Source organism: Barbus barbus (assembly GCF_936440315.1).
Source record: "Barbus barbus genome assembly, chromosome: 11".
NCBI lineage: Eukaryota > Metazoa > Chordata > Actinopteri > Cypriniformes > Cyprinidae > Barbus > Barbus barbus.
This window is the reverse complement of record NC_136739.1, coordinates 22,420,311-22,432,515: the sequence shown is the minus strand read 5'-3', so window position 1 is coordinate 22,432,515 and position 12,205 is coordinate 22,420,311. Positions and strand designations below refer to the sequence as shown.

Below are 12,205 nucleotides of genomic sequence, written 5' to 3'. Positions count from 1 at the left end.
TAGTTGTGGTGATTTTGTCAGCAAAATCTAAATGCTGTCCAAGAACATAGATTGAGTAGGCTAATTGTGTTTGAACAAGAATATTTTTTCTTTCACTTGCTAATGATGGCAAAACATTGCATGGGACTGCTGAGTAATATTCCTCCAGTAACTTTACCTTCACCTTAAATCTTTCCTTTTAAACAGTGATTCGTTTGGAGTCGAGCAAGATCAGAAAGCGTTCGCTTCATCAAGTGACTCTCGTTATTCAAATCTCTATTCCATTCAAACGGTAACAGTTCGAACACGTTCTTCTTGCGAATCGGCTCGATTGATTCCTTTAAACGAACCGCTTCAAACGAACGAGTCGTTCACGCATGAACTCTGCTGCTCTCGCGATATAAACTTTCCCGGTTACCTGAGGAAACGAGAGTTTGATTCAAAGTGTACCCATTTGAATGAACGAAAACAGCCAAAACTCATCCTAATAACAGAAGGTAGAGTAATGCCAACCAGTTACCTTTAATTCTGTGGACTTTAGCGATTAAAAATACGTTTCTTTGTCTAAGTTATGGAATACTGGCGGTGTTTATTGAGTTATTTACTCGTTGTCCGTTAGCTGTGCACGTTTATGCTGCGTGTAGTCCGCTAGCAACAGCAACAAACCATCTTATTCTGACACAGTTTAGCTATGGTTCTGTTTAAACGCTTTCCTTTGGTTTATGTGTGGAATTGTGAGAAAAATAAAGTGAATTTAAATGAGAAGATTATTTTCGCTGTGTTCTCTAGTTTCGTCCTCCTCCGCGGTGGGATGTTTAGAAACCAGTTTAACGTTACCATAGTTACTGCAGTTATTAATATTGTAACATGCGACATCCCTAAAACCTTTCTGCCATCGTGTTAAATATGTTAATTATGACAAAAGATGCTAATACCAAGTCACCACAGTTTTTCAGTGCGAACACTAAAAGTAACTAATGTTTTGGTAGGACTTGACGTTAAGTTACTAATATTGGTAAAGAATACATTAATTCAAGAAGCTTGGTTGAGAGTGAAGATGAGCAAGCAGCTGTTTATGTTCTGAGTGGCTTGTGTGTAAGCATGAAAAATAAAGTTAAAAAAATTCAGCTAAAGCTTGGGCCATTGTAAAAAGTTTCAGTTTTTGTATGTTATGTGGCAAATATTTCTATGTGTTAGAAAAAAAAACATATTATTTTTCATTAACATGTAGCTTATATTTTCATATGCGTAACAGTTATTTTTTAGTATATGCAGACATAAAGCTGCATGTGTGTAAATAGAAATAACGATCAGTAATCTGTGAATTGCGTAGTGAATGCTTCAAACATCTAAATTTGAGGGTTTTGACTGTCCTTTCTGATTTATTCTTTAGGTTATCTTTATCTGTTTGGAAGGATCTTGGCTGCATGACGCAAACCAGAAATGGCATCACCACAAACGCTTCAGCCTGTCCTGAAGATGAAGGTCGATGAGCTCTTCCTCTTTTGGTTGAGTGAACCGAGTACTCAGGCAATGCTAAAAGACTACCTCAACAAAATCAAGAATGGAGAAGAAATAGAGCTAAGCCATGCTGATTTCAAGGGCACAAGCACTTTGGTATTAACAGAAAACAACAACAACATTGCCTCAAAGATTAATGCGACAGATAGAATGACTGCGGCCCTTGGTGCCCCATGCAGCCCTCCTTCAGCCACCCTGCCATCTGCGAGTGGCAGCAATAACCGAGTGGGAGCGAATGCGAGGGCCCTGCGACGCTCTGTCAGCACTAAGAAGGTAAAGCATCCGTGCTCAGCACTCTCTTTGCAATGCAGTAAGACCCCAGTTCTGTCACCTTGCAGACTTTTATATCCAGGCCTGATTATCAGAGCTTGATGCTTGCTTTTCACCTGTGATTCTAAGTTTAAAAATGTGGGAGTGCAATCAAAATTGATCAAATAATAAATTTTTGGCATTCCATATACAAGACTTTTACAAGCAAAATTAAGTACAAAGAGTACAATTTTAAAATATTTCTGCCTCAAACTGTATTTAATAATTATGTAAAAATGTATTAAATAATTACATTATGTTTGTCTCATATGTAGAACATGTAATGGATGGAACCACATTTTGACTTTGAATGTGCAGCACTCACATTTAATAAAATCAAAGCCTTTTAAAGTTTATTAATCAAATTAGGCTGTATTGCGATTCCTGTTTTTCCATCCCCAAATTTAAGACCCCTTAAAATAAGACATTTATTATGTCATTTAAAACACTTAAGACTTTTTACAATCTTAAATTTAATAAGTGATAATTCTCCAATTTTTAACGACCTACAGGTTTTTTTAATTCAAACACGTGCTCCTAAATACATTTTACATTTTGCACACAATCTATTTTGAGTTGCAAATGCATGTGAAAAGCTGTCGTGCCCTGATTAGTCTAAAGAAATGTGTGTTATGTTAACTTTCATATAAGACAATTTCAAATCCATTAATCCCTCATATCACACTAAAACAAACATTTTTCTTTTTTTTTCCACTAGTTAATATTTAATGTGGTAAAAAGCATTTGCCAAATGTGTTTCTACATGTTAATATAGAAACCGCTCATTTTAAAGTAGTTTTCTAGCACAGTTTAATAGGAAATTTCAATGAATGTTCTCATCAGTGATGGTTCTACACATTTTTAACAGCCATTTTGCCACGAAGAGAGGGTTAAACTACTTTTTCCCAGTTTAGCCACAAGAGGATGCTGAATGGCTTTTGCAGCTCCTGGTCAGTGCATGTAGGGCTCCTGCTCTGGTCAGATGAGCCCTGTGAACCCTGCTTGTCTTTTGTGTAAAGAAATCCTGTTCATGTGTGGCCAGAGGTGGGCGAATCTCTATGCTGTCAATCCCTGGAATGGTAATGACTCTGTCATCATGAGCTGTCCAGCGATGCTGGTGGACTTTGCTGCTGAGGTTTCAGAGCCTGTAAATTGGATTATGCAGGGATATCTGTAATTAAAGCAGTGCCTCCATGATACTTCCTGCTGTCAGCATCACATCAATGTGTCGTTAAATTCACACACATCTTATTGGCCCAATAGGAAGAAGCTGATATCAAGAAGGCTTATTCATAAGTTACATTGATGCACCCATGGAAATGAAAAAGATTGAGATAAAATTAGCTTTTGATGTGAAACGCAAGAAGTCCCTGTAATTTGGACACAACACAACAGAGGACATTTTCTCTGTCTTTGAAAAGTCTTATTTCAGTCACATACGAAATTTGTTCAAAGTTTGAGAAAAGATAATATAGCAAAATATGAGAAGCAGAAACTGCAAACTTAGATTTTCTTTAAGGATGACAAATAAAGTTTCATTTTGAGGAAAGACATCTGTTTGCAGTGAATGTAAATCATGAGTAGGGACATTATCTGACCAGTGAGATACTTTGTGAAATGCTAAGCAGATGTGTCTAGGCTTTGATTTCTATGTCCAGTTATTCGCAAATGCTTTGGTGATCTTACGTGCCGATGGAACAACTGTTGGGATTTTATGTTTTTGGCATGGTACAATCAACATGTGCCCACAACTTGTCACAATGTATTACAGAGATTTTGATCCCATATGTTCTATTTTAAGAGGCTAAAGGGAATTCCAGAATACAAATACATTCTCCAAAGTATTAGTTAAAAATTCAGCTAACGTCATGCTGATGCTCGTCGGAACAACTGCTCCAACTCTGACACAGGACACCGGTAAAGATAGCCTTGGTTCCAATGTGCAGGAATTAACTACTGGAAATTTGGCTTACACTTCATAGGCAGTTTACATATTTGTTCATGGTGTAATACAGTATGCATAAATTCAGTCAGATGCTGTTAATGGTCAGAATAATTGGGTGTCCGTCATCCCTGACTCCTGGTTGCAAGGTGAGAGGTCATTAAGGCATGTTGCTTAATTAACTTATGTTATACATTAATGTCTAAGGTGGAGAACTTGCCTACATGGTGAGAAATTTTTTTCATTAATTAAATTTTTTCCTGCTTTTCATTTCTAAGTTTTAATATTCAACATTTAATATTCATAAAAAAGTGAACACTAAAAAGTCAGTTTAGTAAAAGTAAAAAAACAAAATACTTTCTGCATGTACCATCCCTGCAGTTTAGTATCTTTCCTTTAAAGTATGGTTAATTAAAAGGATCCATTTTGTCAGAAGTGTTGGTTCTAATGAAGTTGTATATTAGAAATCAAGAGCATTTTGTACTCTCTGAAGCACATTTCTGCCTCGTTTTGGTTCTTCCCCCTTTTTCTACGTTCAATTGATCTGCAGTTACAAGGGGATTCTGACTTATAGCTTTTATTTGAAAGTTTGGTTTGACTTTTGATAGGAGTTTATAACTCTTACAGCCTCCTATCGGAACAGTTATCACATAGTGTTCATATTTTTCTCCCCTCCAGCACTTGAATTGTAGAATGTTTGTTAGTGCTCCTCACTTTTGCCTTGCTGGTCATCCTCTCTTCAACCACTTGGCCTTACTGACTGGACACAGAGCTTTGTTTGGAAATTGGCACTGTCTGCGCGGACAGCTGCCACCTCTTGTTCAGGCAGATATTTTTCTCGTTCTGTTAGTACCAGCTTACTCTGACAGTGGAGAGTTGTTTTACGTATAGCACAAACAATGAGCCAAATGGAGGGGAAAGTGCTGGTAGGAGAAAACTTTCCAATAGACCCAGATGACAAACAAAAATATTGATAAGTTTACTTTGGCCCTTATGTTGTTTTTCCCTGTTTATTTATGGACTGATGAGCAAGGACTTCAAAAGCAGTTAGTGAGAAAATTGGGCTTATCAAATGTGTGCAGTATCCTGCAATTGGACAACAACAGGAACTGTTTCTACAGGAATGAGTGGAAGAATGTGGACTTGATGATCTGACATCTAAAAATACTTATTTAAGCCAGGCAGGGCTTTATTTTTGCACCACTTTGTTTGTTAGATGCTCTGGCTCCAAGCCTTTGGTGCATATTCACTCACTTTTATGGCAGATCAGTTGTCACTAAAGTCTGCTTTTATTAATCCAATTAGTTTTCAAAGCAATAATGGGCATAAGAAAGGAATTTTCAGATGCACAACACCCAGCCTCAGAGGTTGAGTTTCTTTGGATCAACACGGTTATAGAGAATTGATGTAATTGCAGTCAGTCTGGGAGCGGATGCTTGTTAAAGGACTGAAGATACATTTGTTTCTTGGGGTTGCCTAAACAGAGCATGTTGGGTCTTTTAATAGTCCTCAACTGCTTCAGCCATCATTCTTTGAATTCAATACTTCTACTCTGTGTTACTAACTAAGACTTGTCATCTATAATAAGCCACGGAATGGCTGGAAGCTGTAGCCTTGGAAAGCAAAATAAACAAAACACAGGCAGTAATACATGTTTAGGTTTTTTTTATTTTTTTTATTTTTACATTTCAGAGAGGGCCAATTCAGGCTTTGTGCAGTTTTGCTATAAAGAAATTAAGTTGACCATGGGCAGATGGTTAAAAGATTCATTAATTCATGACATGAGGATGCTATAACTTCATGTTAATTGAGTTCTGTGTGGGACTGGTGCAAATTCCTTAATAGAAATTAAACTACATTAAAGCTCAGTAATAGTGTTTTTCCTAGAAACAACTATCTTTGTCGGTCGCATACATGTTAGGGATGTGCATCTCCATAACTGAGCCCGATGCAATACGCATCTCTGCATAGCCAACAATACAATACATTAAAAATACATGTGAAGCAGCTATTGATGTGATACGATTCACCCCTATTACAATGCAGTTCGATTCAACACAATGCGGTTCAATGCAATGCGATGCAATGGGGAAAAAAATATAATGCTATGCAATTCAGTATGGTACAAAATAAATGGATTGCTTTTATTTCTTTGATTCAGACAGACAGCCATGTTAATCTACATTCTATGTGACTCAGGACACGCCTTGGTCTCCGTAGTGTTGTGATACGTCTTATTCATGTAGCAGCAGTGATGATGAGAGAATGCACTTGAGAAACTGTTTAGAGAGGAGCAATCCGTCTACATATAAAATATTGGTCACAAATTATTGGTAACTTTCTATATAATAAGTATAGTGTATCTACTAATAATTATAAATTAATCGGTTTTACAGATGCAAATATGTTAGAAACATGCAATACAAATGCCAACTTGTATCCGGTGCACACTTTTTTGAAATTGATGCATTGCATCGTTAAATTTTATGCAGATGCAAATCAGTGAATCTTACCATCCCTAATACATGGTGATCCAAATGCCTTAGGTGGGCTAATTACTAGGGCTGTAGTCAACCAAAGAAATGCTTAGTCGACCAAAGTCCTGTCCTGCGCAACGATCAGTCGACTAAAAAAAAAAAAGACGCGATGTTTTGCATTTTGATTGAACATTTATTAAACAATTTTCATAGAGCAATTATAAAACAACAACGAAAAAACATCAATACATAAAACTATAATAATAATAGCTACAATTCTTTGAAAATTAAGTGATTTTTTTTTTTTAACTGCAAAGTGAGGAGCTCTGTCCTAGGTCTATAGTGACAGTCACAATCGCGCACCTGACCACACCACACGCTACAAAAAATATAACTGCTAAAACTGCCAAATAATGAAAAATCCTAACAAAAGCTCTCGTTTATACAGGCTGTATATTCTTCTTTACTTTCAAAGCTATGGGTTAACTTTTGTCCAGCCGATCTAGGTGTTTTAAAACAAACGCACAAAAAACCCAAATAGCCTAAAAAACAACCCTAAATAATAGGCTGCATGCCTATAGATTTATTTTCGTTTTGTTACATTATTTAGGCTATTTTCAAACGCGTCAAGTGTACAAATAAAACAAAAACATAAGAAAACACAATCCTATATTCCTTACTGAGCGCGAAGCAGCAGTGCAGCCAGCCACAGGTGAGGTTCCCGAGTGTTCGTGGTGCGCTAAACTGTGGCGCTGTTATAAAATAGCCTAAATTAAAGCATTTAAAGTTGGGGATAAAACATAGGCTAATTATATTTAGAATACAGTCATATATAACTGCTAATAAAGGAATAAATATCAAGGAGTAAATCAATGAAAATTTATTTATTGGTGAAAAAAAATAAAAAATTATGCAACTGGTCGACCAATGAGAATGTCAGTCACCAAGACGGCATCGACCGGTTAGTCGACTAAACGACTAAAGTTGACAGCCCTTCTAATTACTGATGTTGGTTTATTAATAATTATAAATCATTCATAAAATTGCTTTCAATGTTAATTATCTAAACATGGTGCTTTTTGAATTTGGCTCAACAGGTAGCTGCATTACACATGTTATACAGTGAATATTGTATTGAGATGTTTTAATTCCCCTATATAATGACTCCGATTCAGAAAAGGCCCATGTTTAGTGGTCTGAGCTCTGCACTATTCCTCTAATATCCTGCACATCTCAGTCACTCCATGCAGATGATTGGTTGACATTGCATGTTTCAGATGCAAAGTTCTCTTATATCAAATTAAAAAAAGAAAAAAACTTGAGGGGAACTAAATGATGATTCAGTTTCAATTTTGGAGGAATCTGTTTCTTAGTAGCTGATTAATCTTTAGTTTGCTTTTGTAGATTTGAAGTATGCTAATCTATCAGAATGTTGCATCCTATTGCAGTTAATCTGTGTTGTTCTTAGTAGCTGCTGTATCTCCTGGATACAGAATCACAGGGTTCCAAGTGAGCAGGTTTGTCTCTTTACTTAACCTCTATGAGAGCAGTGGAATGCACACTGAAAAGGGCAGATCCACACCCCCCCTCCACCGCTCTCACACAAACACCCTCGTACTATCTCCCCAGTGACTTTTCAGGACAGGACTGCATGACCTCTGCCAGCCACTATTGAATGTATGGAGCAACAGGCAGGGCTGTGATTCAGGCTACTGCACGGCTGAAGCGAGCAGCTGCCGTTCACCATTAAGAGAGCTGGTGCTCTGATAAAGACAGGCAGAGGAGTGTCCTGTGGTGGGACAGTCACTGAGCGAGATTATCCTGACCCTGGAGTGCGTACTGTCTGCCACACTGGCTCCATTAGCTGACAGCAGTATGAGAATGAAGGAGATCTCTTTACGGCAGGACCCTGACCTAAGGAAGGAGCTGGCACTGCTGGCACGCGGCTGCGACTTTGTGCTACCCTCTCGCTTTAAGAAGAGGCTCAAAGCCTTCCAGCAAGGACAGGCAGGTTGTCTTATATGTTCTGTGTGAAGCCATCAGACTGATCTTGTTTGCGTGATGCTATTACTATCAGTCTCATTAGGGAAGTGATATGATGTTAGCGTTTTGTGGTATTAGCTGTACCATTGTAGTTTTTTTTAATAACTGAGCGGCTAGAGGATTATGTGTGGTTTTAAGAGCATCCAAATGTTTAGGATTGAGCAGGAGGCTCGGTCTGCCCTATGCTGGAGTTGATGATGGTCATTCCCTTTTATAGACATGGCTGACACTGACTGGAGAAGGCAAGATTAAACGCATCATCTCTCTCAGTGGGTTAGACTGAGCAGAATTCCCTGCATGCCACATCAGAGAAAGACTTTCCAAATGCGTTCAAAATTCCATGCAGGGTCCTAAAAGTTAGTGAATTTGAAAGCTGCTTTTTGTTCTGTTATTGATGAGTAGCAGTGGACTAGATATATGTTACTAGACATATGTTATGGATGTCTCTAGAATGAGATGAGGTAGTAAAATAGTTAATCTATCACAAGAGACTGAAGCAATAAGTAAATGGTCAAAATTACCACATGACACCTAAGCTCCAAGTCATCAGATTTTTTATTTTCTTTGGACATGTTTACGGAGAGCAGATACGGCTGCATGTGATCGTCTTATTTCTGCATAAAATACAGCTGCACAGTTAATGACAATTGAATTTTCAGAATGGCCATGTGATTTTATTAAACTACAAAAAGCGCTGTTCTTTTCGTAAACTTAATGATGTTATCTATATTGTACCGGTTTTTGTTGTTTGTTTGCTTGTTTTTTTCAATTGTGTAGTTGAAAATAATTTTATTACATGGTCTTTTTGTAATGTTTGTGTGTTCTAATTTGACCCAATTGCGATTTAGCTTTTTTTTGCTATATTTAAAATGTTATGAAAAATCTTGGAGCTGGTTTTTGTTCATGGCTTAGAAATATTTACAGAAGTTTTTAAAATCCCAGTTGGAGAAAATAATAAGAAATATGTTGGGATCCAAGGCTGCTAAATAATTGGGCATTCATTGTTGCTTTCTATGATATAAAAATGCGTTTTGTGTATACATGTCATGTTTTTCCATGCTGAGTTAATGAAATGTAATGTGAAGACTACATTAGAGTTTTGTTGACCAAGAGGTTAATAATGGATTTGGAACAAATAGCATATTAAAACTGGGATCACAAATGGGATCATTATTTATGCCAGAATGAAGTATGACAGTGAAGGTTATGAATATCTGCTTCTATATCACAGTAAGCAAATATTTGCCACCTAAAATATTGACATCTCTCAGGATAAAACGGCAGCACAGAAGGTCAGGTTGGCTGGAGCCTACATGTCCATGTTTTTGTCTAATACAGAAAAGCCAAATGGGTCTTGTTCAGTGTAATGTTGCTTATTCTAGAGAGTGGGCTTTGATGGATTTTTTTTCCTGTGTGGAAGTTCTACGGGGTCAAGATCTTCACAGCTGCAGCCTGACACTCAAATAGTTGAGGTTTTAAGTTACTCTGGGAAGCTGAGCCTTTGGAAAATCAGTGATAAGAGGAATTTAACCACAAGTGTTCACAAAACATTTGGGCATGAAGGATGTTTTGTCATTTGATAAAGCCATCATGCTGTTGTTGTGCACACTTGGGTCACGTTTTCTCAAATTCCCCACCAATTGTTTTTAAAAATGTCTCCGTAGAGTTTTCATCCACCCAACCTTAAAGCCTGTTCTGCAAATTTCAAGGTTTTTTTTTTTTTATTCTTGAACATTTCAGGCAAGGCTTTGTCAAGTCAACATCAACATTTGCCTCTGATTGTTCCTCTTCTTTTTATAAACTCCATGCTTTAAACTGATTTTTTTAGACCATGTCTAAATACTTGATTGTCGAATGTATAACCAGTCCAGTAGTTTATTTCTGATGTTGTTTACCATACCAAGTTAATCTGTTTCCAACAGTAATGTTTGAAAGTCTGAACCTGCAGTCCATCACAAGTTATCAATTTTGTAACTGTTTAAAACTGTTCTTTTTACAACATGATAGCAAATAGATTTGACACAAGGACAACAGGTTAGCACTGGTTATCACACTGTAGAGAGATTCCTGTTTAACTTCAACCAGACTCAGCCAAAAGTCATAGTTGTTTGTGCATTATGTACTAGACCTTTTTTCTGTCAACAGGTGGAAGAGTTTTTTTTTTGTTTTATCATTCTGTTTTAAGGAAATGTAACAAACCTTAAGGTAAAAAAAATTAACATTTAAAATGCTGAACGAAAAGGGCTTACCCTCATTTCGTATTTAGTTGTCATGAATGAGTCACAGCTCATGTTTCAAACCATTATCCACGTTAAATTTTCTTATCCTTCATGTCATCACATGGTACAAATATCCCAAAAAATATTTCAAGCCTTCTCCTGAAAGTCATCCACAAGGGTGTGCATCTGTCAAAATTGTTTTAAACTGTGTGTTTTACGCACTGAGGCGATTTAATTAAGCCATCACTGTGAAATGCTGATTGAGGTGCAATTTTCAGAGTAACCATACATCTCCCCCACGATGAGTCTTGTGGCTAATGGTTATTATTTCTGTCTTTTTCAGCTGGCGCAGGCTAAGAAAGAGGAGCCCGTTACACCAGCTTTAAGTGAAAGCATTCCAAAGTTCTACTTCCCTCGAGGACAGCCCCAGGCCAATATCAACATAGACAATCTTATTTCCAAGATAGAAAAAATATTTTCTCAATTTCCTGATGAAAGAGTCACTTTAAAAGACATGGGGCTGGTCGCCAAGGTAAGTGTGGTTTGTAACGTGCCACCTTTATCCACTTGGCAAATTGTTCATTTTGTGTAACTAACGTATAACTGTTTACAAGTTTGAAGGTTTTACTTTTCCTTTAGCCAGTGGAAAAATATCACCACTGTTTATATGTTGAATTACTTATCCTGAATAGAACCCGTCTAGGTAAACGACGGGATTCAGGAATTTAAACAAAATGATTTCTAAACACAATCATTGCTAATTAGCCCCATTTATAGTTTCTACAGCACATGAAAAAGATGTAGTCATAATGTCCTAGCACTTAACAGAAACCTCTGATTGAGCTCAATTGCCCGTTTAAGAGAGAATGGTTAGTGTTGCAGTTTATTTCTGAACTCTGTTACATCCAGATCTCAAAACTTTGTGGTCTGTTTGGCACTTATTTGTTTAGATAGAAATATAACAGTCATTTTGAAATTCATTACGTCTTGATCTATTTTGTCATCCTGACGTTGCAGTAACAATCTATTTCTGTGACACTTTTTTCTCCTTGCAGGCCTGCGAGTGCCCACTCTATTGGAAAGCTCCATTGTTCCATGCTGCCGGAGGAGACAGAAGGGGATATGTGTCCGTTCACAAGTTTGTGGCAATGTGGCGAAAGTAAGACAATAGTTCTCTTCTGCCCTCTCACATTAATATCGGCAGGGGTCAAGGGCTGCACATGATGCTTTTTAACAAGTGTGTTAATGTCCTCTTATCAAGAGCTGAAGTGCATTGAGCTCTGTGTGTACAATTTTGGTGATATTATTTTGTACAATGATACTGCTGTTTATTTTAGGTGTCCCTGCATTGCTTTGTGATTTATTTATTTAAAATTTTTGTGTGTGGCTGTCTTGTATATACTCATTCAAGTTTTTAACTGAGGGGGTGTGAAAATTCTGCAGAGAGCCCTTAATATGCACTGGAAGTTTCTTAAATTATAATTTAATGAAAAAAATAAACACATACCTATAATGATATACCTTCTATATCATTAATGTATGATGTCTAGAAATACATTGACGTAAAGATTTTTAATGAGATTAGTGTTTGACTGAGCATCTGGGTGGGAGGTCTATGAATCTGTAAAGGTTGAAAACTCTTGTTTTAAATCATTATTCTTCCATCATTGCATGTCAGATCTGGCTGAGCGTGAATTCTGGAGCCTCATTTGTAG

General features: G+C 37.1%; 1 protein-coding gene across 4 annotated transcripts in view; it reads left to right on the top strand.

The window, feature by feature from the left end:
* The first annotated feature begins 388 nt into the window (after positions 1 to 388).
* The window catches only part of LOC306876857 (serine/threonine-protein phosphatase 2A regulatory subunit B'' subunit beta-like), a 19,705-nt gene continuing 7,888 nt past the window's right edge, over positions 389 to 12,205 (top strand). The window contains exons 1-4 of one of the 4 annotated variants that reach the window (XM_079428291.1): positions 389 to 476; positions 1,373 to 1,773; positions 10,834 to 11,022; positions 11,546 to 11,649. In XM_079428291.1, coding sequence (XP_079284417.1) covers positions 1,423 to 1,773; positions 10,834 to 11,022; positions 11,546 to 11,649 — 644 coding nt within the window. In that variant the 5' untranslated portion in view covers positions 389 to 476; positions 1,373 to 1,422. Of the gene's footprint in view, positions 477 to 1,372; positions 1,774 to 7,828; positions 8,236 to 10,833; positions 11,023 to 11,545; positions 11,650 to 12,205 lie in introns of those variants that run through there. The other 3 variants (XM_079428292.1, XM_079428294.1, XM_079428293.1) reach the window with 3 other exon arrangements.